Genomic DNA, 24,478 nt, shown 5'->3' with positions numbered 1-24,478 from the left:
CCTTGTCCAACTTCCCTCTCCAGCTCTCTCACAGGCTCCCTTCAGGTCCTCTGCAAGATACTGAAATCAGTAACATTTTTAGCACTGAAAGATCAAATCTGTCACTATTAAATCATACATACAACAGTATTTCAAATATCTAAACTATGATTTATGTATATGAATTCCAGTGTTTATCATACTGTGTTCACTCCAGAAATCCAGCTTTGAAAGATGATTACTGACATATTGGAATAGTCAACCAGAGCCAGCACCCACATAATTTCCTTCACTCCCTTCCTAAAGGAACAAAGCTTACCAAGTTGCACTGCAACAACTCCTTGACAGATGAGTTTATTAAGCAATTTTTAAAAGCAGGTATTTCTGAGTGTGCTCTATCAATCCCAACTGTTCAAAAAAAACAACTATCCAGTGTCCCAAGGAAGTGTGCATGTTACAAATGGTATGTTTTTAATATAGTCATTTATACCACATGACATAAGCATCAATATTATTCAGTATGCAAATTAATTGCTACAGTTCCCCTAAAAAAAGTTGGGCACACATGGAGAGTAGCTCTTAACCCAAGGCTATGACAGCTGTCCACCTGCCTTGAACCCCAAGATCAAGTCACTAGTGTTCTGATGTATATCAACAGATTTTGGAAGTGGTTTTTCACTTACACTTAAATGCCTTGGGTTTTTTAAGACTAGACTCAGTTGATATTTAGTGGGAAGTGTAACATTTGAATATTTACCACAATATAAATACTTCAAAGGTTTTTTTTCACCTTCATTTTGCTCCATATCTTTAGCCACACTAACCTGAAGAAATAGGTTCCATGAATGACATTACAAAACAAAATCAAAAAAACAAAGCAAACAAAAAAACCAAACTCAAACTCCCCCAACCCTGACACAACTTAAGCAACTTAAAAAAGGAAGGAGGGTCCAGAATTCAGAGGTAAACCATTACTCCTACAAAATGAAAGGTGTTTGGAGCTTAGGAAGTGCCACCATCTACACATGCACAATAATAACAAATTCTCAGTGTTTGCCTGTATCAAAAAAAAAAAAAAATTCAGCATTGATTCAGATCTTCCTTTTGAAGAACAGTCTTAAGAGTTCCATATTCTGAATGCAAATCTCTTTTTAGCTACTCCACTTGGAGTGCAGCACAGCTGCTTTTAAAAGGTCAGGATCCACTTCAGTGTGTCCCTACTCTTCAACTCATGTGACTTTTCACATATTTGAATGTTTTACCAGCTCTTTTGACCAATAATACGATCATTTTATTGTCAAAATAAGTATTTTTTAGCAAATGAAAAGCTCATTGCAACAGTACAACATCTCTATATCCAGTGTGAAAGCAACATGGTGGTATAAATATATGCATACATTGTATTACACAGAATATATTATACACATTCCAGTTAACCATGGAACAATTAACAGGAGTAGATGATAACTGATCATGGGCACAGAGTATTTTTGTAAACAAGATTTTGAGAAACATGAGGGAAAATCTGGTTTCTGGAAAGATGACAACCTTGGGATTCCATTTTTGTTTTTAATGAAGTTAATGATTTTTATTTTTAAGGATGCTGTATATAAGAATGCACTTTGTATTAAAACAAAGATCAATACTTTACAGCTTAAGAAACTTTACATATGTACATAAATTACACATCAGGAATGGTTTTAAAGCTCAAAATGAGTTGTGGGAAAAGTCTATTTTCCTTCTATTAGAATCTTGAACTCTTTTACATTGTGATCATTTGCGACAGTAATGGCATGATCCAGGGCTCGGATACTTGCTAGAAGCTTTATGATCTGCTTGATGTGCTCCCTAAAAAAGAGGCAGGAGAAGTCAATACAGAAACAGAACCATCAATTGCATTGATTAATTTTCCAACAGAAGACTACATTATGGAGCCATATATTTCATATTCCTGCTACAGATTTATTATATTTGCTTAAAGAGGGTAATGGTAGATTTGTTAAATGCTGGGAAAAAGCAGGACAGAAGACAGAAATCAAATCAGAACCTGTTATGAAAACAAGGATAACTGGATGTTTCTCTTCCAATAAAAACTTTTACCAAGTTATCATTTCATCTGGTAATTTAGAAACACACCACCAAAAGAAAACAGTTCTTAAGAAACTTAAATAAACTTAAATCCCGAACTATTACACTGAAACACAGGACTGTACCAAGACTGGAAGACTGTTCATTCCTGTGCTGTTGCTGTTCCCATAGCACGTCAGTTACTTGGCCAGCAGTAACATATCTAATCCAAACTTTTAATTAAGCTGACCGTTGGATTCAAGTAAAATGACTGGGATCTCAGTTAAAACAGGTTCATCTAGTTGGTTGTGTAAATAGTCAGAACTTTTGAACTGTATACAAAATACAGTTTGCAATTTAGAAGCCACTATACAGGAATCAGCAACAGACTCACAAGATGAAACAGTCCAAACATGGTAGCTACAAAATTTGGCAGAATCATAGAATGCTTTGGGTTGGGAGGTACCTTAAAGCTTATCTCATTTCAACCCCCTGCCATGCGCAGGGACACTTTCCAGTAGACCAGGTTGCTCAGAGCTCCATCCAACCTGGCCCTGAGCATTTCTAGGGATGGGAAGCTTCTCTGGGCAACCTGTGCCAGGGCCTCACCACCTTCACAGCCAGAACTCCTCCCCAGTATCTAACCTAAATATCTTCTCTTTCAGGTTTAAAGCCGCTCTCCCTTGTCCTGACAGTATCTTCTCATATAAAAAGTCCTTCTCCCTGCTTTTTATAAACCTCCTTAAGAATCCAGGACACATAGGAGTAGTGCAAAAAAATCAATGTTTCAGTATTTCCAGCAGTTACTGTTTTCAGACACCTTAAAAATATCCCCATCTACCACAATGTAACATTTCTAACGTGAATTCAAAGAAGTTTCCAAAGACACACAGCAGGATGGAGAGAGTTACCTATGTTTGCATGCATTGCCAAAATAAAACAAATCACAAGAACTGCAACTGCTTTAACTCAAAGTAAGTTACCTTGCATTTCTCTTCTCTACATCAGAGCAACCAATGCTGTTTCTGTAAATTGTATCAGCCAGGTGAACAAGGTATCTACAGAAGTTTTCTAGCTGAGAAATAGTCTTGTCTCCTGTTAGATTAGCAAACCACTGTTTAGGGAAGCAAGTAATTACCTAGGAAAAGCAGGAAAAAGGAAGTTAAACACAACATAACAAAAATTTTAAAAGCTATGTAACATGACTTGTGAAGTCTGCCTAGTAAGACTGCAGTCCCAAGACCGAACTGAGTGAAAAAATGAGAAAACTACAAAAAAACGCACACCAAAATCCAAGCAACAAAGCACTGAAACCCACAGTATACCTAATCAATCTACAGGCATGAGCCAGACAAGGTTCTTTCTTCAGTCTGTATACTAAAAAAAAAAAAAAAAAAAAAAAAAAAAAAAAAAAAAAAATCTACTTTTCACTGACAGTACAACTTTTGAGGTATCAAAGCCAAGATTTCATAGGCGACATCAAGTTTTAACTATATTTTCCTTTCGGCTGAAATCCATTACTTTAAACATTGTTTGATTTTACTTACACTTTGAGCTTTCTTAATGCTGTCCTCTCCATACTCTGAGTTTTGAAAAGCCATAAGAATATATCTATTTAGCAACCCATCTATGGACAGCTCCTGGAGAGTTTTGTTTGACAGGATTCCATACCACTGGAGAAAGTTTCCCAATAACTGAAAATACAACACAGGGAAAATAACTGTTCCAAAATGTACTGAAAACAGAGTTGATCAAACACATCGAACATTTAAAAATATTTACTACTTTAAAATGCTTTGTAAATCTATTCAGAATACAGCCTCCCTTGCTGCTGCAATTTAAACAGAAAATTCCAGAGAAGAGCTCTGTTTGTGTGATCATGGAGAGCAGTTTTTCGATCAACATCAGTCTCTACTTTTCTGTTTAGCTGGGAGTTAATTTTCTTCACAGTCTTTTATTGGAAATAAACTATGATAGCCATGGCTTTGAGCTCCTCCATTCCCCAAAGTAGCATATTTTATTCTGACAAGCACCAGGACAAAAAACCCAGGGTGAGTAAGCTACGTGACCCCGTAACATTCCAGTTGAAATGATGGTGCTTCCACTTGACAACCTTTTCATCTACAAAACCAAAGACCCCTGACATCGAGCCCACTCTTTGACCAAACACCACCTTGCCAACTAGACCAGAATATGGAATGCCATGTCCATCTTTTCTTAAATGCCTCCAGGGATGTGACTCCACCACTTCTCTAGGCAGTCCATTCCCATGGTTCATTATCCTGTGAAAAAATTCTTCCTGATGTCCATCCCAAAGCTCTCCTGACACAGCTTCAGGACATTTCCCCTCATCCTGTCGCTGGTTGCCTGGGAGCAGAGCCCATGTGGCCACACCCCACTGTTAGGCAGTGACAAGGTGTCCCCCCGCACCGCCTCCTCTTCTCCAGGCTAAACAACCCCAACTCCCTCAGCTGCTCCTCATAGGACTTACCCTCTAGACCCTTCCCCAGCTCCATTCCCATCTTTGGACATGCTCCAGCCTCTCAACATCCTTCCTGAATTGAGGGGCCCAGAGCTGGACACAACATTTGAGGTGTGGCCTCACCAGCACAGAGGGACAGTCACTGCCCTGGTCCTGCTGGACACACCATTGCTGGTACAGGCCAGGTGTCCTTGCCCTTCTTGCCCACCTGGCTTGCACTGACCTGCACCCCCAGGGCCCTTCCTGCCTAGAAGCTTTCCAGCCACTCAGCCCCCAGCCTGCAGCTCTGGGGCTACTGTGGACGAAGTATAGGGACCCAGCACTTGGCCTTGTTGACCCTCATCTCACCGGCCTCATCAATCCCAAGGTCCCTCTGCAGAGCCTTCTTGCCCTCCAGCAGATCAACACTCCTGCCCAACTTGGTGTCATCCACAAATTCACTGAGGGTACACTTGATCCCCTCATGCAGATCATCAATAAGGATATAAAACAGGACTGGGCCCAAAACTGAGCCCTGGGGGACACCACTAGTGACCAAACACACGGTGAAGAGGGCACAGTATGTTATCAAAGACTAAGAATCGGGAATTAAGAGTTTTTGCAAATGAAGTTGAAGCAGATTCCATCTACCATTTTCCACAAATTTGAGGAGGATTTTATTGCTACACTGTCTTAGACCAAAGGTTTACCGGACGTATTTACTGACTTACCTTAACAGAAGACCAAAACTGACGTTGGAAAAACAAATATGGACCAGAGTTCTTGTTTTCTAAGATGCTGGAAAGTAAGAAATTTCTTTATGAGCAACCAAGACCACACCTCTGTCTTGAATTTGCTGGCTTTTTCCTTCCAACACACAGTTCATTTCCATAAATATTCCCTTCCATCCTTCTTGCCTTTGCTAAATGCTCCTAGCAGGATAACAAAAGATCTGTATCCAGGCACTGAATCACACTGGGAAAAACCCCTGTTAACTATGGACAGAAGACAGTGACTTGCGAAGAAAGGTCTAACACCATAGCTGAAAGTAAACTTACTTTTTTGGATACAAGGGCATGAATACGTCATCATCTAGTGTTCTCCTCATTCTTAGCAACAATGCCTTTAAAAGCATCTGAAACAGATAATTTTTTTTAAATGTCCAATGTACTGCATAGTAGTTAAACACTCAGATACTGATTTTTAAAGCAACAAAGAACACTTGTGACCATAACTGTAAACATAGATTCAGATTTGAGCACACAAATAGTCTTAAAGAAGTCTGTAATAATTGACAGAGCTGAAATCTGACACTTTCAATTAAAACCTGAACTCCTAATATCAGTTCCTGCATTCAAAGAAGGCAAGTAAAACAATCCAATTTCCAGGCAAAACATTTGAAAAGGCTGCAAAGATCTAAAAAAGAAAAGCCTGAGTATTTGTAGCCAATCCTTACAGTGAAACTGGAGACCAACAAGTCTTAATACATCTGGTGTACTTTTTACCTCTAGTATCTATTTTGGGGAGGCTCCATTGAGTTTCTTCTTCTAATTTATCACCATACTTTACTCCCCACAATCAGGCTGCAGAGCATCAAATAATTTAAAAATACTTTTTCTTGCTGTATTTCCCAACATAAGGTATTAAAAATATATTCAAATTCCTTAACTTATGCAACATATGCATGGAAAAAACCCAACAACTTACTTGTGTATTTTTGTTTTCTGCATTCACCACTGAGGGATATCCATCTATTAGTTTCTGTACAATTGCTACCATTCTAGATGTCTGTGTGGTCGAAAAGGGATCCCAGATATTTTCAGAAATTACTGTAAGAGATTAAAGAATTACTCCACTTTACAAATACTCAAATACAGGTACTGAGACATTCATGCATTTATTTACGAAACAGTAAAATCTGAAAGCACAAACAAGCATCAAACTCCACAACCCCTTTCCTCCCATTTTCTAAGCCTATACCTGTTAATTTAGGAAGAACAACTCTCTCTACAATGGTAGGCAATAGTGAAATATCAGCATCATCTTTCACCTGCTCCTGCTCTTCACAGCCATAAAACAGCAGCGACTCAAACCACAACATTGTTTCAAAATCTCGACACTTGCCCTAATAAAAAAAGCATTGGAGTTAGATTCCTAAACAAAGATTTGAAGTCAATACATAGAAGTATTATGTATGCAAGTACGATATACTCAGAAAAACAGCTTTAAAACATTCTGCCAAATGAACCAATTCATTCTACCAGCACAGTCAGTAGATGTAATGAAAAGCGATGATGGCTGAAGTAAGATTATTTTTTAGCAGTTGCCACAGATTTTAACTTCTACTTACACCTGAGCCAAACAAAAGCCTACAGATTAGGGTACAAGTCGGAAGTACACCTCAATTGTGCTGCATTATAAAACCACGCCTTCTGGATTTAAAACCTCTCTTTAAGAGCACCTTGTAATTTTTCTAACTTAACAAAATGCTTACCAGCACCAGTAACAGAGAGTAGTGAATACAGTTAGACTTGACAATTATGTACCATGTCTCCAACTAACATGAGCTTTGTTTTGTCAACCTGAAAACTCAGAGAAATAGCATGGGGGAAGGGAGAATGCACAAAAACTGCTTTAAATTTAATGAGGGCATCTTTCTTAGATTTTTCCTGGTTTGATTAATGAAGTCAAACATCAAATTAATAAAATTACTTTAATACTCTGAACTTTCTCTGAAGAGGAGTCATGCACTCCTCTGCACTCAGAGAAGAGCTGACAGAAAATCCCCTTCTGCAGATATTCTCTTAGTAGATAAGAAAAAAAAAAAAACACTTCTGAAAAAAGGAGGAAGAGAGCGAGTCAAAAGCCACCTCAACTGTTTGTCCTGGTGGCATCTCATGAAAGCATACGTACGCAGGCTGGACAACGAATGTGTGCCAGGGATACTGGGCTGCCACAGTGCTGTCCTGCTTTTCCCATGTTCTCTACCTAATAACTGGGCAATGAGTACTGTGAGGAAGACTTGGAAATGGCCAGCCAGAATTCTACAAGGTATGAAGGTGTAGGTGAGAAAAAGATACATAACCTAGAGACACAAGTTTAATTCCACATAAGAACAAGCTTCTAAGTTCCACTTCTGATGAAACAGCGTATCTAGAGTCACAATTTTCTCTAAAGTATTTTAAAGACTAAATGTATTTTCATAGAACCATACAATGGTTTGGCTTGGAAGGGACCTTAAAGATCACCTAGTTCCAACCCACTACCATGGGCAGCTGCAGACATGGTGTACACCACTCCCTGAGAAGGAACTGGCAATGTGCCAAATTGAACTACAGTCTGCTGGGAACATAGAGGATCGACCAGTCCAGGGCAGCCCCCAGAAAAGCTTTGCCTCAAGACAGATGCCCATGTGAAACTTCATCCCTAGAACACACCTTTAAGAGAAGTGCACATCAAAGGTGCAATTTACTTTGCTCTGCACAAGTGTGAAAGAACCACCATGTAGCAGCTAATGTAGAGGAGCTGCTTGCAGAGGAGCTTACCTCCAAAGGAGTCCAGGTAAGCAGCTGAAGTCTGATTAAAGGGTTAAACAACTTTGGTAAACAGAGGCCAATATAAGCATCCTTATAAGAAGCAAAGTACTTGGAGCGCCAAGCTTCAAACTGTGACTTAATGCAATCAATCGAGTAAAAGCTTTCCAAAACATCTTCAAAAACTTTGCCGGATTCTTTCAATATACGATCTGGCAGGGGAGAAAAGGAACAAGAAGTTAATCACCTACTCCCTGTAATGCCTCTTTCAAGACATTCTTTGATGCTCACTGCCATAAGCTGACTCCCACAAACAAAACCAAAAAAAACCCCATCACCTTTAAAAGTTCAGTTACTCCTGCCTCAAACACACAAAGCTATAAAAACAGGAGCATGTGAGTACTCTCCAATAGACTGTTTTATCACAGGTCTTACTTTAAACATTTCATGGAAGGATTTTAAGTAACCAGACATAGTTAGGATTGGTGATGTACTGGGCTGTATTCAGAGTGGATCTAACTTCAAAGCTGGCCTTGCTTTGCCTCGGAGTTTCAAACAGCTGATCTCCAGGCCCCTTCCAACCCAGATTATTCTACATCTTTGATTATCCAAGGGCAAAAACAGGAGGGCATCTCAAATAAACCCACTGAATTGGCAGTTTAGACAGGGTGGGTCCTGGCAGACACCATGCTACAATGTTGCCCAGAACATGCCTCTTAGCACTGGTCAGTGATTACAGTCCTCTAGCACCTTCTTTTCTATTTTTTTTTTTGTATTTACAGTACCAGTATTCTATGCAGTCCAGACCTTTTTCTCTCTATATAATTTTCCCTTCATCTTTTCTACTTCTCAGGGTTAGTTTCATTTTAATCAGTCATTATTTGCTGCAGCCACAGTTGTCAATATTTGGTTACACGAGTAACCCATACACAATGAACACAACTAGTACACACAGCAGGCAGGGACACGGTTGAGGGAACAGGGGATTACGTCATACAACCACACTTTTCATACTGGGATTAAGAAAAGACACTACATATAAAGTTAGTAGGTCCAAAGTGGAGTCCTCTGTTTCACTGCTGTTTCTGGACTAACAAGAGAGCTACGAAGAATAGCAAAAAAGCTTTATAAATACTATACTTATTCAGAAACTGAACAAATTTCTACAAAATGCTTTTCCACACATAAACCGCCAAGTTACTAAGTGCAATTCAGCCCCATTGAGGTTTGAATCTATATAATTTAATTTAGCAAAGTTAATTATAGCACCTAACAACCCTGAACAGTTGCTCTGTTTATCCACAAGCTCTCCCTGTATGCAGTAAATCAGTGCAATCATAAAATTGCAGTAAATCAGACAGCAACTAAAGGTGTGGAAACTGTCTGCACTTCCAAAAGACCTAACAGCTAGACAGTTCATCTAATTGCTTTTCCAATCTGTTCATACTTCAGGTCTCCACAACCACCTACAGCAATGACTTTGCCATTACCTTGACTGTGAGAAGTGACCTCTTTATTTTAAACCTATCCTATCACTTAATTTCATGGTCCCTAGCTCTCATACTGTGAAAAGTCGATAGTTTTCCTACTTGAAGAGACCAAAACCATTCAATCCCTCCTCAAATACAACACAAGCAATTCTGTGTGTGTGATCCTTGCTGCTCTCCTCCTCCTCACTTCTTCTAACTCGATTCTCTTTAATCAGAGCAAATGCTAATTGTACCACAAGATTTTTCCACAATATTTGCATTCAACATTGTTTTCTATCATTTGCAAACTTTGCCAGGCTGCAACAAGACTCTACAAAGTTTTTGTCATTGCACTTCTAGAAGCTTATTCACAACTCTACTAAATACTTGCCATGAGCCAAAAAAAGATTTTTAAAGCACTGAGGTTTTCAAAATTTCACAAGTAAGACAAACAGGTATTTCAAGAATGACAAACTATTTTACAAATTGGAAGGAAGACTTTCTGGCAGTCCAAAAGCTTACTGCTTGCCAGCACAAGCATGTTTGAATTAAATAAAAAGAACCTCACTAAGGATGGGCTATTCAGTCAGCTACAAGAAACACAACAGGTTGGTGATAGAGACTATTCTGGTCACAGTGATGATCCTAGAATCAAAAGTTCCTAAACTTCTCCTAAAATATGGTGAAATATATAAATAGGGCTGCATTTGGATCTTTTTTTTTTTTCCTGTCAAATATTTGGTATTTTGTTACATAAGAGAACTGGGATTATTCAACTGGGAGAAGAGGCTTCAGGGTAACTTAATTGTGGCCTTAGAGTACCTGAAGGGAATCTACAAGATGGAGAGGGACTATTTACAAGGGCTTGGAGTGAGAGGACAAGGGGGAATGGCTTCCCACTGACAGAGAACAGGGTTAGATCAGATATTGGGAAGAAATTCTTCCCTGTGAAGGTGGTGAGGCCCTGGCACAGGTTACCCAGAGAAGCTGTGGCTGCCCCATCCCTGGAAGTGTTCAAGGCCAGGTTGGATGGGGTTTGGAGCAACCAGGTTTAGTGGAAGGTGTCCCTGCCCATGGCAGAGAGTTGGAACTGGGTGGTCCCTTCCAATCCAGACCATGCTGTGAGTCTCTGATAAAAGCTTGGGTAGCTTTTCTAACCTCGCTCCAAGTTGAAGTTTGTGATATCTGTTGAAGTTTCCTCGTCATCGCTGGAAAGGCCTTCAAGGTGATCTGCCATCTTCCCAGTTTGCTCTCTCGCTTGTCTACGGCGAGCTCTGGAAAGGAGCAGCAATATAAGCCAGCTGTCACCTGTAAAACCAGCTATACTAACGCAATAGAAACCAGCTGTTTTCCCCATCTATACAATGAATACGCCCACTTAGGCTTGTCCTTTTAGTTCTAGGAAAGTCAAGCAGAAAACTTTTGCTGTGCCACCACCTCAAGCATTCCACTATGCTGCTGCCTCAAACAATGAAAAGAAACAAAACCAGCAGAGACCATATAGATATGTAATGTATTTACTATGCTTTCTTCTAGCAATTTTAAATCAGTATCATGGAATATTTTTTACACTTGCATGATAAGCTGGGATAAATAAGAACACCTCTGCCCACTACCAGCTGTAGTGTTTTCTTCCCTTTGCAGGGAAGAATCAAACATTGCCACTCATGTTAGCATGTCACACAGGAAAGTTTTATCTTGCAAGCAGACGAAGACTCCTAAAGGGACCAGATATCTCATTCTCTACCTTCTAGCCTCTCTTTCTGCAGTTCGACGCTTGACTTGTTCTTGATAGATCACTCTGTCTCGCCCAAAAGAATCAAGATTTGGTGCCATCAGTGCTTTATCTGTAAAATTACATCAATGAAAATTAAAATGCTTATTTATGGTTTATAAATGTGATGTAGGCAGTTTCGTAAGAGCCTTTTACCCACTTTTAAAACTAAGAGTACTTTGAAATAGAAAGTCAAAGTTTAAAGAAACAAAACAAAACAACAAAAAACCCCCCAAAACAAACCAACCAAAAAAAACCCCCCACCAACATCCCCCAGAAGCTTGAATTCACCAAGTGTAGAGGTTAAAACAGAAAGCAGTGGAGTTTGGAAAAATTTCCACTTAAATGTCAAATAGTTGTCACCATACTTCACTCTTATCCCTCTCACAACAGTGCCAAACTACATAAAAGTCAACAGTTTTAACAGAAATAGCTTAAATGGAATGTCCAAGAAAAGAGTGCTCCTTACATAAACACATTCACCACATAATTTTTGAGAAGAAAACTAACAAAAAAGAAAGCAGACAAGAGTGACTGGAGCAAGAATATATAATATTTCAGAGTTCTAGTCACAGTGCTTCTAGGTTTATATGCTTTAGATTGCTTAAAGTTTAAAACATATCAAAATCTACAGAAAGATAAGCCATCTTCCCTCCTCTTTTCAAGCTCTGATTATTTTTGTTCCTGGCTATAGAAAACAACACAGCTAAAATAACAGATAGCAGACAGGAGTGTTTCCAGTTCCTCCTTTCCAGGTAAATTTTAAACAGTAGACTGAATGCTAGCCACTGTTCAAGTCCACCCGTTAAAGTATAAACATAAACACTTAAACAACAGCCTATCCAAACTTCAGGAATAAATTTACATGTTCTGACAAAATCTATTTACAAATTCATCATTTAAACTATTAATTATGATCTATGTCAGTATTCCAGCTCAATACCTGAACTACTGAGAGCCATCTCCAAATTTCCAGATACTAAATAAGATCTTTCTGTAAAACCCAACCTCAGCAATGAGAACTACTGCCATCCCATCATTAAATTTCAGTATAAAAGAATCCATTCTAAGCTTCTTTCAGGAAAGAGGTTTCTAATATATTAGGTTTCTAGTTCTCACAACAGCATTTTCCTGATAAAACTGCAAGGCCATGTGATGCCTAGAACTCCAAACACAGTCCTAAAAAGACTATGTATGCTAACCACTCTATAAAGGAACGACCAACACTGACACTGACATCCTAACACTTTATCATCTTCAGTGAGTTCTAGCTAATGGTACTTAACAAGATTTCATCTCTGGCAACCGTGGCAGAACAGGGAAATGGCACTGATTATAGGATTTTACATCAGCAACAGGACAGAAAGCCATTTTTAAAAATGGGAAGCTCTCTGAGGCATAAAGAGGATTCCTATTAATAGGGTATTTCATCCATTCATTTAACACACTGAATAAAACCTCCTCCAAGAAACATGTATTTCCATCCAAGTCAACATTTATGCTTTTGTGGAGTTTTACATACTGAAGAGTAGCCACCACAAGAAACCTCCTCAGTGAGAATCCCCCCATCCACAAATTCAAAGTAAGCAGGAATTTTAACTGGCTATTCTTAAACTGTACTTCATATAGGATCACTGTACTAGTCTGATTAGCCTTCCAGTTCTTTAATTTACCAGTTAAGCGTCTGAAATTAAATACTTGTGCTGGCTAAAAAACAGAACATTAGACGGAAGTCTAGCCCAGTGCTTTGTGGCTTTATACAGTTAACTGTACATGTTAAATGATGTTTATATAGATTCAGGAAGGTTAAAATAAATTTTTAAGAAGTCCTGATGTAAGAAGAAAATGGGGAGTCACATGCTACCACTACTCCCACTGCCACCATGCATACATTTTTAGTGCTAGGAAAGAGAAAATACAGTTAAGAGAAACAGAAAGGAAAGATGAAGTCAGAGTTAGAGCGGTTTGGAGTTTAAAACAAAACAGATTAGAGAACTTCCATCTAAGCTTGCTTCTACTCATCTCAAGAGTAAGAATAAACTTTAAGACAGTCATACATTAAACATTTACATTTCAATTAAGTCATACTAAGTAAACAAGGTTGTTTAATGAATAATAAAAACCTTCAAGATGGACTGACTTGAATGGCTTGAAAACTCCGAAGATTCATCTTTAATATCATCTTGTCGTCTTTGGACAAGGCGGGAAGCTCGCTGTTTGTACAGCTGGTGCATTGCGGATTCAAGTTCGTTAATCAGAGGCACCTGTAAAAATACAACACACCACGTAATACCCGGATCCTGAGCTGCTCAGCTTCCGGGGTCCCAGCCTATTCCGGAGCAAAACGCTGCCACTGTGCTCCCAGCAGCACGAACTCCTGCCTTTTACTTGTTTGTATCATTTGCACCAGGAGATAGTTCAAGGTGTGGGGAAAATGCATACATTTAATGTTGGCAACTTTCAATCAGAGCACGAGCACTCTGAAAGCAGCTTCCGTGGCTTGAATGAGTCTACACAGCCAGACATCCATTTCAGAGTGCGAAATATTCTTTCCAGTACTCTTGCTTTCCCTACCAAGTGTTACATGTGTGTAAAAGTCTGCAATTCTCCGACATCAATTATTTCTTCTCTATCTTTAAATAAGACTGTAGAAGAATTCTATACTTCAGTGAGAAAATAACCTGACTGTACTCAGAGAAAAAACCACCCATCAATCTAACCTACTGAAGCCAGTAGCTGTTGTTTTGCTCTAACTCTGATTAGCACATGCTGAAATATTATTACTGAAATGAAATCAAACCCTGCATAAGGGTGTTATGCCAACAGGTAATTCAAATCAAATACTCCTCTGGATTATCACTAAAATTAAAACAGTATCATTCGTGCAAGTTATGCATTAAGTATAACCTTGAATAATTCAGGTAGCTCAAGTCAGACCTGTCACTTTTTTTTCTTTAATGAACTATTTTAGTAGCATCTCTAACAAAAATAGATATTATGACAGCTGGGAATTTCCTGACATTAAATAGCATTAAACTGCTCACTTTTTTATTTTGTCATTTCCTGGGACAAGTTAAAATTAGATCATTATAAATATTCAAAGGCAAACCAAAAGTTTTCACAATCTCTTAATTTGGAAAGGCAAGTCCTTTTGGTATGAACACTTAAGCCATGTCCTCCTTACCTCTGAGACGTATGCTTACTCCACAGTCTTCCAGCCTTTTATATTTCATTGCTGCCTACCATCCAGGATTACATTTTTTTCAAAACAAAAGATAAAATCAGAAACTGTTTCCTGATGTATTTTAGAAGGTGACTCAGCAGCTATTAAAGAACCTCCTTCAGTAAAATCTAAGACTCTAGTTTACAGCTACAGGGCCATTTCAGCTCACTGAGACTGACACACACATTAGAGGAGAAAAAGGTGTTAGCTTTGTGGGATAAACTGGGCTCCAGGGATTAAAATGAAAGCAGCTCTGCACCAACTCAAAATACGCACACCTTTCTTTTGGAGAAAAGAGTAGAGAGAAAGACAAGGAGGGAATAAACTTCCAAGTGCCAGAAGTTTATATTTGGAATTGAAGACAGTTTTGAAAACAGAAATAATAAAAAATACTAATTTTACTACAGTTTACCATAGAAAATATAGCTTCTTCTCTTAAACATGTAGAGGAAATTCTAACATTGAACGGTCAAATGAAAATTTTTCAAAGCATTCCTAGCAGTTCTTTCTGTAATTTTCTCAGGATTAAAAAAGAAACCTAGTGATATATTCAGACATATGAATCCACTCAAAATACTTCCCATTTAGAATACAAGAGACTTAGAAGCCCTTATTCTTCTATAATCAGTACTGTGGTTAATGAGTGGCTGACAATTTCACTGACTACTATGAAGTTACAGACCTCATTCCCTGTTTTGTTTAGTGAGTACCTTAAATTCAGCATTTTCAAGGGGATTTTTTGTTCACTTTCCCTGTAGACAGTGGAAAAGCAGAAAGGTCTCTAAACATTTAGATCACAAGGATAATTCTGACACACAGAGCATGTTTTGGTAATTCGTTTTTGCAGGTAAAGTAACAGTTCATCTATTTGTGCTGTCGAACGTATGCCCAGAACAATTCAATATTTCTGTATCCACTGTACGTTCCAATATTCAAAATGTAAAAATGCCATTGCGACGAGCCAGCCTTCTCAGAAAGCATGATTTTGACAGTAATTACTTCTGAAGGAAGTCATGCAATCATCTTCCATTCTATTGGTTTTCTTATTTATGGGGGAAAAAAAGGTATCACACAGGATTTGACTTTTCTAGTGCTGTTTTCTAACATCTGCATAATAGCTGTCTTTTTATACTCTCTGCTGACCCTTAAGAATGGGCAAAGTGATATTAACATTCAGAATCTCTTCAAAATATTGTATTTAAAGATACGTTTTCATATATGTATGTATAGATATACGTATATACACATACGGTATTATTATTACGCACATATATATGCACATATCCTTAAGTATATTATAATAACTACATATATTATTATAAATAATAATAACAACACTTTAAATATGAAGCAGTCAGGGCCACAGGTTGTACAAAAAAGCTGAAGGTAATTTATCTCTACACTCAAAAGATTGGAACAATCTACTGTCCTATTGCATTTAAATTAAATAAAAACTGATACTGATTTTCTTACTTGATTTTGTCCCCTTCCAATATCTCCTCTTTAGAAAACTTTTCAGTGTCCTGTGGGCTACTGGTTCTGAATTTGATGGTACTTTTGTCATGCTGCAAGCACTGAATTCCAAACCACATTATCTGGCCAAACAATATCAAAATACATGAAATGCTCCTGTTAGATTGACCACGTCACCTGCTGCTTTCGCAATGCATTTTACATACAAGTACAGCAGCAGCCTCCACCTGAAACCAGCAAAACTTGTGAATGCCCCTAAGAAGCCTGAGATGATAAAAGTCACATCTTAAAAATATTTGAGTAAGACACCTTATGCTATCAAGGAGAACCTCCAGACATGGATTATAGTTATCACAAAAGTAATTTAACAAAAGGTCTTCAGAAAGCAAACACTGAATAGAGACACAGATATTTAACCTGACTTCTGAAATACATATTTATCTCAAAGTAGTAATATAAAAACTTATCTTTAGTAGGAATTCAGCCATCTGGGTAATGAGCACTGCCAGAGCTGCCTAAGAAAGTTATTAACCTTCAACAGCTAATGCTAATACAGACTCAGGAATATGGCTTCTTAAGTGAACAATCAGTTGCAACTAATTAGTTACTAATCAGTCAGCTGGGTGAATTAACTGTCCCACACTTCCTGGGTTTGCTTATGACAGTTACTCTTTGCTTTTACAGGACGAAGACTGGACTCTCCCAATACCACTAATAGTGGACAATTAATGTCTAACCCATCAGCACCCAGAATGCTTTTCTATTCCTCTCCCACACCTAATGGGCTAGGCAAGCAGTAGTTTAAACTACTCAATTATTCTGACAAGATATTAAGAAATTACTATACTACTACTGTATTCAAGTCAGAAGACAATGAAGAAATAGCCTATATACTGCTCACTGAATTCTACAGCTCCTGTGTGTGCCTAATATGTATATATACATGTATAGATATATATATATTCAGGAGCTCCTATTATATTTACAACAAAGTAAGTAATCAAAGCATAGTGCATAATGTAAGAAAAAAGACTAAGTTTTTGACTTAGAGGTACATAAAAGTATCACACTACATGAAAGAAATAATATTTTTAAGTGTGGGTGTCTTCAAACAGCTTTGCTAGTTTTAAAACTTCTCTCCTTCAGACTCCAGAGCAGTACCAAGAAACATCTGGCAGGAGGAAGTTTATAATAACACAGAAAATACAAGTCTCTGTTATTGTGTACAGAAAGCACTCCAGAAAGTAGCAATGTCATAATTCAGCCCTTATTTTTGCTAACCTGATATCCAACCCACGTAAAAAGGAGTATCTGAGTGAAGCTGAAATGCCAGAGTATCTATCAAATCCTGAAGAAACAAAATCTGCAAGTTTTTAGGCAATCTAAAGTCAGTGAGCTGGGAAGAGAGATTGCTGATAATCAGCTTAGCATGATAAAAAGTTCTTTTCAATCCTCAAATAACCAAACCTTTTGAAGAATATGCTCTCAAATGACTTTTTTCGAAAACAGAGGGAGATGTGGTGTTTGGCATGTAATAAGAGACCTTTTTTTTTTTTTTTTTAAAGAGATGAATGTTTTTGCATCCTTACCTTTTCACTGAAACACTCAAGCAAGTCTTGGACATACCCTCGCATTTCTTGCAAAAACTTATACCGTTCACCAATACCCCCAGAAGACCCTTCTAATCTTTCAATTGCCTTGGTAGAGTCCTCTTGGCTTTGCTGATGTTTCTCATATTGCTGCCGATTAGCTTTGTGCATTTCTTTCATAGAATCCAACCTGAAGGGCAATGGATAAATAGTAAATTTACATCCAAAAGTCTGTCTATTTCAGACCATTGAGACATCAAACAGACAGTACAGTGCAAGTACTGAGCCTATATATGGGAAATTCTGCAAAGACATTCTCAACCTTTTATTTGTCACCTTCTCCCCTCTCTTCATGAACAGCAAGGCTAATGATTGAAACTCATTTACTAGACTGTGCTGTAGTGTATTGCATTGGCCACTCCTACAAACTTTTACAGGAGCTGATAGCACAGAATGGTGTGAGGCTGTCCCTATGGAAAAGCTGGCTGGACAGATTGGGGGTGGATGGGAACTACAGCTTACACAAAGCATTCTTTTTCCTCTACTAACTTGAGTCACTGTCAAAGGCTGCAACACTACAAGGGGAATACAAACCAATTTCGAAGACATGTAAAGTGCAAGCTGTTCATTATATATGATTTCTCACTGCAATTGCATTGTTCATTCCATACCTTTTGCATACCTGACAAGCAGATTACAGTGTTTACGCAAAAAAAAAAAAAACCCTGTATACATTAAAAATTAAATTCTTTATCTACTGAAGGGGAAATCTCTCATTCACAGTTTAAAGGAATGCAGCTTGATAAGCTAAACACCTCACTGGCCTTTCATTTCTTCACTATAAGACTGTGCAGTGTCCAGAAGATGCAACTCAGACCTGTCTTCAACAAGATCAATGGCCTCATTTTTAAAGTTTCACTTCCAGAGAAGCAATCCAAGGAGATTTTCGAACAAAGTGTCAATGTCATCTTCACTTTGAGCTTTTTTGTTTGCCTTTTTTTTTTTTAATGGATGTGCCAGTCAGTACTTTTCCAGCGATGAAACTCTGTGTTTGCTCACCGAGACTAAAAGACACCTGAGGAACAGAAACCTAGGGGACAGATCTTTAAGTCTAAAAAGATGGTCTGTCCTACCTGTCTTTAAGCTGTTTCTTTACCAAATCAATAGTAACAGGAGTCATCTCATTACTGGGAGTTTTGAAAGGAACTGTATTATCTGTTTTTTGAGACTTGGTTTCCGATGATCCATACGCAGCATAGGTGTATGGAATGCCATACGATGAACCATAAGACAGTGTCTGGTAAGTGTTCTGGTAGTACACATTATTCACTTCCGCAGGCTGACTTGGCTGAACCTAGGGGCAGACAAAATACAATTGTACTATATTAAAGAAAGGAGAAACTTATTTTTCTTACGCGTGAAAAATGTAAGCAGATACAAAGTGTAATTATCAAGTGGGTTTAAGCATCCAACATCTAAGGTAGAAGAAACAAATGCCCTCAAGAAGGTAAATGGAAAAATCCTCTTAAATGGACAAGTGGACAAATTCTTAGTATCATTATCATTCTGAATACTTACACTATTTCTCTTTAAAGAGCATCAGAATGTACAGACTTAATTTCTCAGATGAAACAGCCTTCTGTAAACTACTCAAGTTTGTAAAGGATTTAGCCAATACTTGCAGAAACAAATCAAAAAAGAGTGCACGATTATGTACATGCCTGGGGTATGTTGATTCCTTTTCGTATCTGCTCTTGTTCCCACCTACTGAGTTCTTCATCTTGTTCCCCCGCCACTAGAGCTTCATCATCACTTCCCTCAATACCTTCATACAAGTAAGAAAAAGAAGATAATGCATTCATAAGGGCCATGAATACAAAAACCTGAAACCATGCCTCAGTGAGAACATCTCAGAGCATCTTCCTTTCCTCTTCATGAGGAATTAAGGACACTGGCCTGTGAATTATTAGCACAGGTGTTCCACTTGAAAGATCCAATGGGTAAATTTGCAATTCACTGCTGGTAAAACCCTCTAATGTTAAAAATCTATGTGTCTTACTAATTCTCCTTTTCCAAAAGGTTATTTTACCTGCTTGCCAGCAAGAAGAGTTCTATATCAAATGTTTTTCTTTTCACAACTATATGCTTCCTAAAAACAGAGTACAGGAAAAACAAGAACTGATCCTTAGCGTAAGTTTCTATCACAGCCAGCAGTGTGCACAGGAATATAGTTTTGTGCTCAAAATTTTACAAGCACATTCCTCAGAAACACAATACACCTCCAGATTGTTTGAAAAAGTGTTGTTTAAAAATGCTGAATGGCAGCACCTGCAGTGAAAACAGTATGAATATTTATCAGCTGACGTTCCAAAAAAAGGGTTTACCTATTTCCTCAGCAATCTTTTGCCTTTGGGATTTTTCCTTCACTGTAAAAACTATCCTCCTCTTCTCGTCATCATCATCATCATCACTGGCATCATTTTCATCTTCTCGAACAAGGCGGCTTTTACCTGGTTCACTGTCAACAGGGGTAAAGTCTCCAAGCTCACGAGCCATTTGACGTTTTTTCCTAGCGGCATGAATAAAAGCAGCATCTGGAATTTCTCCTAGAGACAGATGTGTGCACTGTTAAACGACCACTGCAACAAAAGAGGTGTTACAATTTCTTATTGCTCAACTCTGTCACCCTACCAAATCATCTTTGCACACAGGAAAAAAAAAAAACATGAGAGGAAACAAATCCATACTCACAGAAAACTTTTGCAAGCACCTTAGACGCTAAACATGTCAACTTTCTGAACAGAAACCCTCAAATTTGGGATCATCACAGAAAGTCTGGCTCTGCTTCCAGCAGCTCATGTCATAAGAGCAGAAGCCTGATGTTCCTATGGGAAATATTCCTAAAGAAGAGGAAGCCCTTTACAGGAGCTGACTATTGCAAAGGGAGGAAGAAAATGAGGTGCATGACTGCGTCACTTCCTATCCCAATACTGCTCCCAGCTCTTCTTATTTTGGGGGAATAAAAAGCATCAACCACTTCAACAGACAATTACTGCTCTGAGATCAAGAGGACACCAAATCAGACACAATTAATATACAGAAGATTGTACAATCAAGGGGAAACATGAAAAGCAGACCTAATTAAAAACTCTAAAATCTACAGCACAAAACTAACTCAACTTACCTAAGTCATATAAATCAATGTGTGGACCCAGGACACCCATCTGGTATTTGGGGAGCAGACTACTACAGTTAGCAAACTAGTTTCAAAAATATTTCTCAGAGTGATTTCCTTGGCCTCAGGGCCTGACTAGAACCTCAGTATACAAAACAGGATAGGAAAATATTTCAGATACCTTGCAGACCATAACTGAAACATTTGAATTAAAGAATAGGTTTTAACTGAAAGCAGTTAAATCTCATGTGAAGTCACCTATTCCAAATCTAGATTTTCTTATAGTTTGTCATCTACTTGAGAGATAAATTCCTGCTTCTGACATCAGGATGAAGCACTCTGTAGCAAAACATTTTCTCTCACAAGGCTAGTAAAACTCAACAACTTTAGAAAATAGTTTCTTGAATTCTCAGATGCTAAATCGTTGGAAACTATTTCCTAATCTCTCACACACATTAGTCTGCTGTAAACATTGGCTAAATAATTTGGTAATTTATCAGACATATTACAAAAACCAACCTGGGCGAAGAACATTCAGTGATGACAGAGCACTTGAAAAAGCACCACCAGCTTTTGGTTTTTCTTCTTCCTTCTCACTTTCAACTTCCATTTCTTCTTCACCATGCTCACTGTTTGCAGTCCCATCTTCTTGGCCTATATCCTTATTCTGTCCTGTCTTTTCTAGTGGTGCTTCAACTGGCAAGACAGCAAAGTCCATGTTTTACTCCTTTTATAAAGATCACTCAGATGTATTTTTTTTTAAGATATAAGAACCAAAAGTGAAAATCAAATGAAAACGTTAAATAATAATTTTATTGTTTGAGATCTAGGAAAATACACTTTCTTAACTGTGATTAAGTCATAGACATCCTCTCAAAATAAAATGTGACAAGGCAAGCCCCACCAACCACTAAACATTCTCCACATTGTTAAGCATTAAGAAAGTGGAGGAACTCAACCTTGTGCAACCTTGTCAAAGTCTCTTACATAGGCAACGAGAAAGCAGTGCCTGTGTTACACCAAATCTTTCCACAAGAACCGACTGATTTCAAAAAAACATTTCATTTTCCTCTTGGGCTACACCCTGCATTAGGTGGGCAACATACATTTTATTACATATTATTTGTACTTGCTGCCTGTGTCTGTATGTTAAACCCAGCTAGCCAATCCAAGCTGCACATATCTGAGGTTTTAGACTCAAGCACTTGTTCAGAGAATCCAGGCTACTCTCTCAGTAGTAGCCTTGAAGTCTTTGTACTATAGCCATATCAATTAGGGAGAGCAAAACAAACTGAAAATAAGCCCACACAGCCATGTGCAAAATGCAATGTTTTAAGGATCTTTGTGACAGAAGCAAGAATCCAGGTTTTCACAGAGGACCTGAACATTAGCGACAGAAATGATAATTTCTGGTTTTGCTCGTGCCCCACACCACTGCATAGGCAATTTAAGGATTCTCATATGGAAGAATTTGTGGGTTTTCTAAATGCAGACAAAACCTTTAAAAATAATTTATTTAAATTTTAAAAGGGTATTTCCTGCATGGCACCATGTTCAACCCCCATTTGCCTCTCTAGATCATTGCAATCATAGATCATAAGTCTCCCAACTCGTGCTCATAGCATTACATAATCTATGTAAAAACGTAAGTGGAAAAGGAGTCACTGCACTTTACCAACGAGCTTCCCAAAAACCAATAGTACAAAGAAATTGAAGTCCCAGGCTCTATTCCAAGCTCTCAAGGACTGTACATCGTTAAAGAGATCCTTTTGCTCCAACACTTTCAGTCTGTTGTCTTAATCAAATCTACCCTAAGGTCCAAGTCCTGAAACAGGCAGCTGTTGAACAATTAACTTAACAACAAAGACCACCACTCTGCTCACCCCAACAATCCTCCTTTTCAAAGAAAATGCATTACAAGGACACATCCTGTCAGACAAGCACAGGTACATATTCAAACTAATGTTAATTCCTTCCTAATTCAATAAGCAACTCATCTGTCATAAATACAGCTGCAATTCAGAATACTGATGTCTACTGACAACCACCTAACAGAGCTGAGAAGTTTCATCCTTCTATGTTAATTTCTACATGAGAATCAAAGAGCTCTCCACCAACTGCAGAACAGCATTCATAAGGCTCAAGTAACACATTTCATCTGCGCACTACCTCAGCTGTAAATGTGAAATCTTCTAGAAGACTAACAATTCATCTTGAAAACAAGAAATGAAATTACAGTACTTCATCTTTTCCACTACAAAAGTTACTATTAGTTTTGCAGTTACCATCTGTTGGAGAATTGGCCTCTGTTCTAATTTTTGATTTTTCAAGATCTTCTTTGTATTCTTTCTTCAATTGTTTTACAATCTTTTTGCTGTAACTTGATTTCTTCACTTTGAAAACTTCTTCAGTTTCTTTAAAAGAGAAATTGGATAACATTACATTAGCTCTGTCAAGCATACTTATTTAGTAAATCTCTTAACTTTGTACCTAGAACTTCACAAATGCCATTAACAAACATTGTGGGGTTCTTTCCCAGTCTAAAATGAAATTCTATGCTTTCAGTATTTCCATCAAGATTTCAAATCACGAATCTTAGAAACCAAGTTCCAGTGATTTCAAAAGAATTTCTTCTAAGACGACTCAAAACTATACAAACTGTTCAGACAACAGGCAGTGAGTCCGAGGTGACCCGTGAACACCAGCCACATCAGATTAAAACAAACTCGACACAAAGCCACGGGATAGATGCTCCTCAGCCAACACTGATGGTTCCAGGGGGTGGCTACGGGCTGCACCTACTCCCGCACAAACCTGCGGGCCACCCAGGTGCAGTGAACGCAAGACAGGTGATGCACCAGCAACACAGAGCAGAGGCAGTCTAGCGCCCTACATCACAGCTAAGCCCGCTGGGAGCATGCTGGCCCCGCAGGAGCCAGGTCGGACTGGGAAAGGGGCTCCCTACCCGCGCATCCCTGGCTGCCCGTACCATGCCCTCAGGGCTCGCCCCCTCTTGTGTGATCCCACATCACCCCACGGCACACGGGGCAACCCGACTGCCTGAAAAAATAAGCACGGATCCCGGCTCTCTAGGAGGGCCGGGGGCGCGCAGGCGGCGGGAGGGAGGCCCAGTGCAGGCTGAGCAGCTCCGGGTCCCTTCCGCAAGAAGCGACCACTCGCCTCACCCTCCTCCTCGTCCTGGAAGCTGAGCAGGCTGGCCCTCGGCACCTCTTTGTTCTCCCGCGGCCGCTTCTTCTCCTTGGGGCGCCCGGCCGCCGGTAGCCCATTGCCCTGCTGGGGCTGCGGCGGCGGCGGGGGGCGCAGGACAGCGGGCGCTGGCAGAGCCCCCAGGCCTGCTCGGTCGCCTCCCATCAAGCCCAGCCCCAAGCCGAGAGCCGCGCCGTAGCTCGCGGCGCAGGCGAAGGCCGCGGGGCTGCCGGGCAGGGCGAGGGGCACGCAGCCGGCGGGCAGAGGCAGGAGCCCGGCGCCCGACGCCAGCGGCATGGAGGCCTCGCTGGGCCCTTCCCCCGCCACCCCGGCCGCCGGCGCCGGCTCCTGAGGCGGCTCCTCGTCGCGCTCCTCATCCTCTTCCTCCGAGTCGTTCCGCTTTCGCACGTTCACCCTCCGCGCCTTGCGGAACATCCCGCCCGGCACCGACCGACCGCCCCGCCAGGCCCCGGTGCCGCCCGCTCCGGCCGCCCCGCGCCGCGGCCCAGGCCCGGCCCCGCGAGCATG

At 39.5% G+C, this 24,478-nt stretch overlaps 1 protein-coding gene across 2 annotated transcripts; it reads right to left on the bottom strand.

Annotated features, from left to right (window-relative positions):
* Positions 1-427: 427 nt before the first annotated feature.
* PAXBP1 (PAX3 and PAX7 binding protein 1) lies at positions 428-24,457 on the bottom strand. Of its 2 annotated transcripts, XM_032098239.1 has the most exons (18): positions 23,929-24,457; positions 23,029-23,157; positions 21,263-21,439; positions 19,953-20,174; positions 19,290-19,393; positions 18,702-18,922; positions 17,569-17,758; positions 13,424-13,547; positions 11,257-11,356; positions 10,668-10,783; positions 8,053-8,252; positions 6,488-6,632; positions 6,215-6,336; positions 5,566-5,642; positions 5,239-5,305; positions 3,594-3,740; positions 3,030-3,184; positions 428-1,827 (listed from the first exon to the last, which is right to left on the bottom strand). In XM_032098239.1, exons 1-18 carry the CDS (start codon positions 24,383-24,385, stop codon positions 1,710-1,712), a joined length of 2,871 nt encoding a protein of 956 aa, XP_031954130.1. In that variant the 5' UTR covers positions 24,386-24,457; the 3' UTR covers positions 428-1,709. The 2 variants fall into 2 exon arrangements, with proteins under 2 accessions (XP_031954130.1, XP_031954131.1); XM_032098240.1 differs by lacking the exons at positions 428-1,827; positions 3,030-3,184; positions 3,594-3,740 and having other exon boundaries at positions 5,236-5,305; positions 5,562-5,642.
* Between the last annotated feature and the right edge of the window lie 21 nt (positions 24,458-24,478).

Source organism: Corvus moneduloides, chromosome 2 (genome assembly GCF_009650955.1).
Source record: "Corvus moneduloides isolate bCorMon1 chromosome 2, bCorMon1.pri, whole genome shotgun sequence".
NCBI classification, from domain to species: domain Eukaryota; kingdom Metazoa; phylum Chordata; class Aves; order Passeriformes; family Corvidae; genus Corvus; species Corvus moneduloides.
Note: the sequence above shows the minus strand (reverse complement) of the source record. Positions and strands in the feature narration are given on the sequence as shown.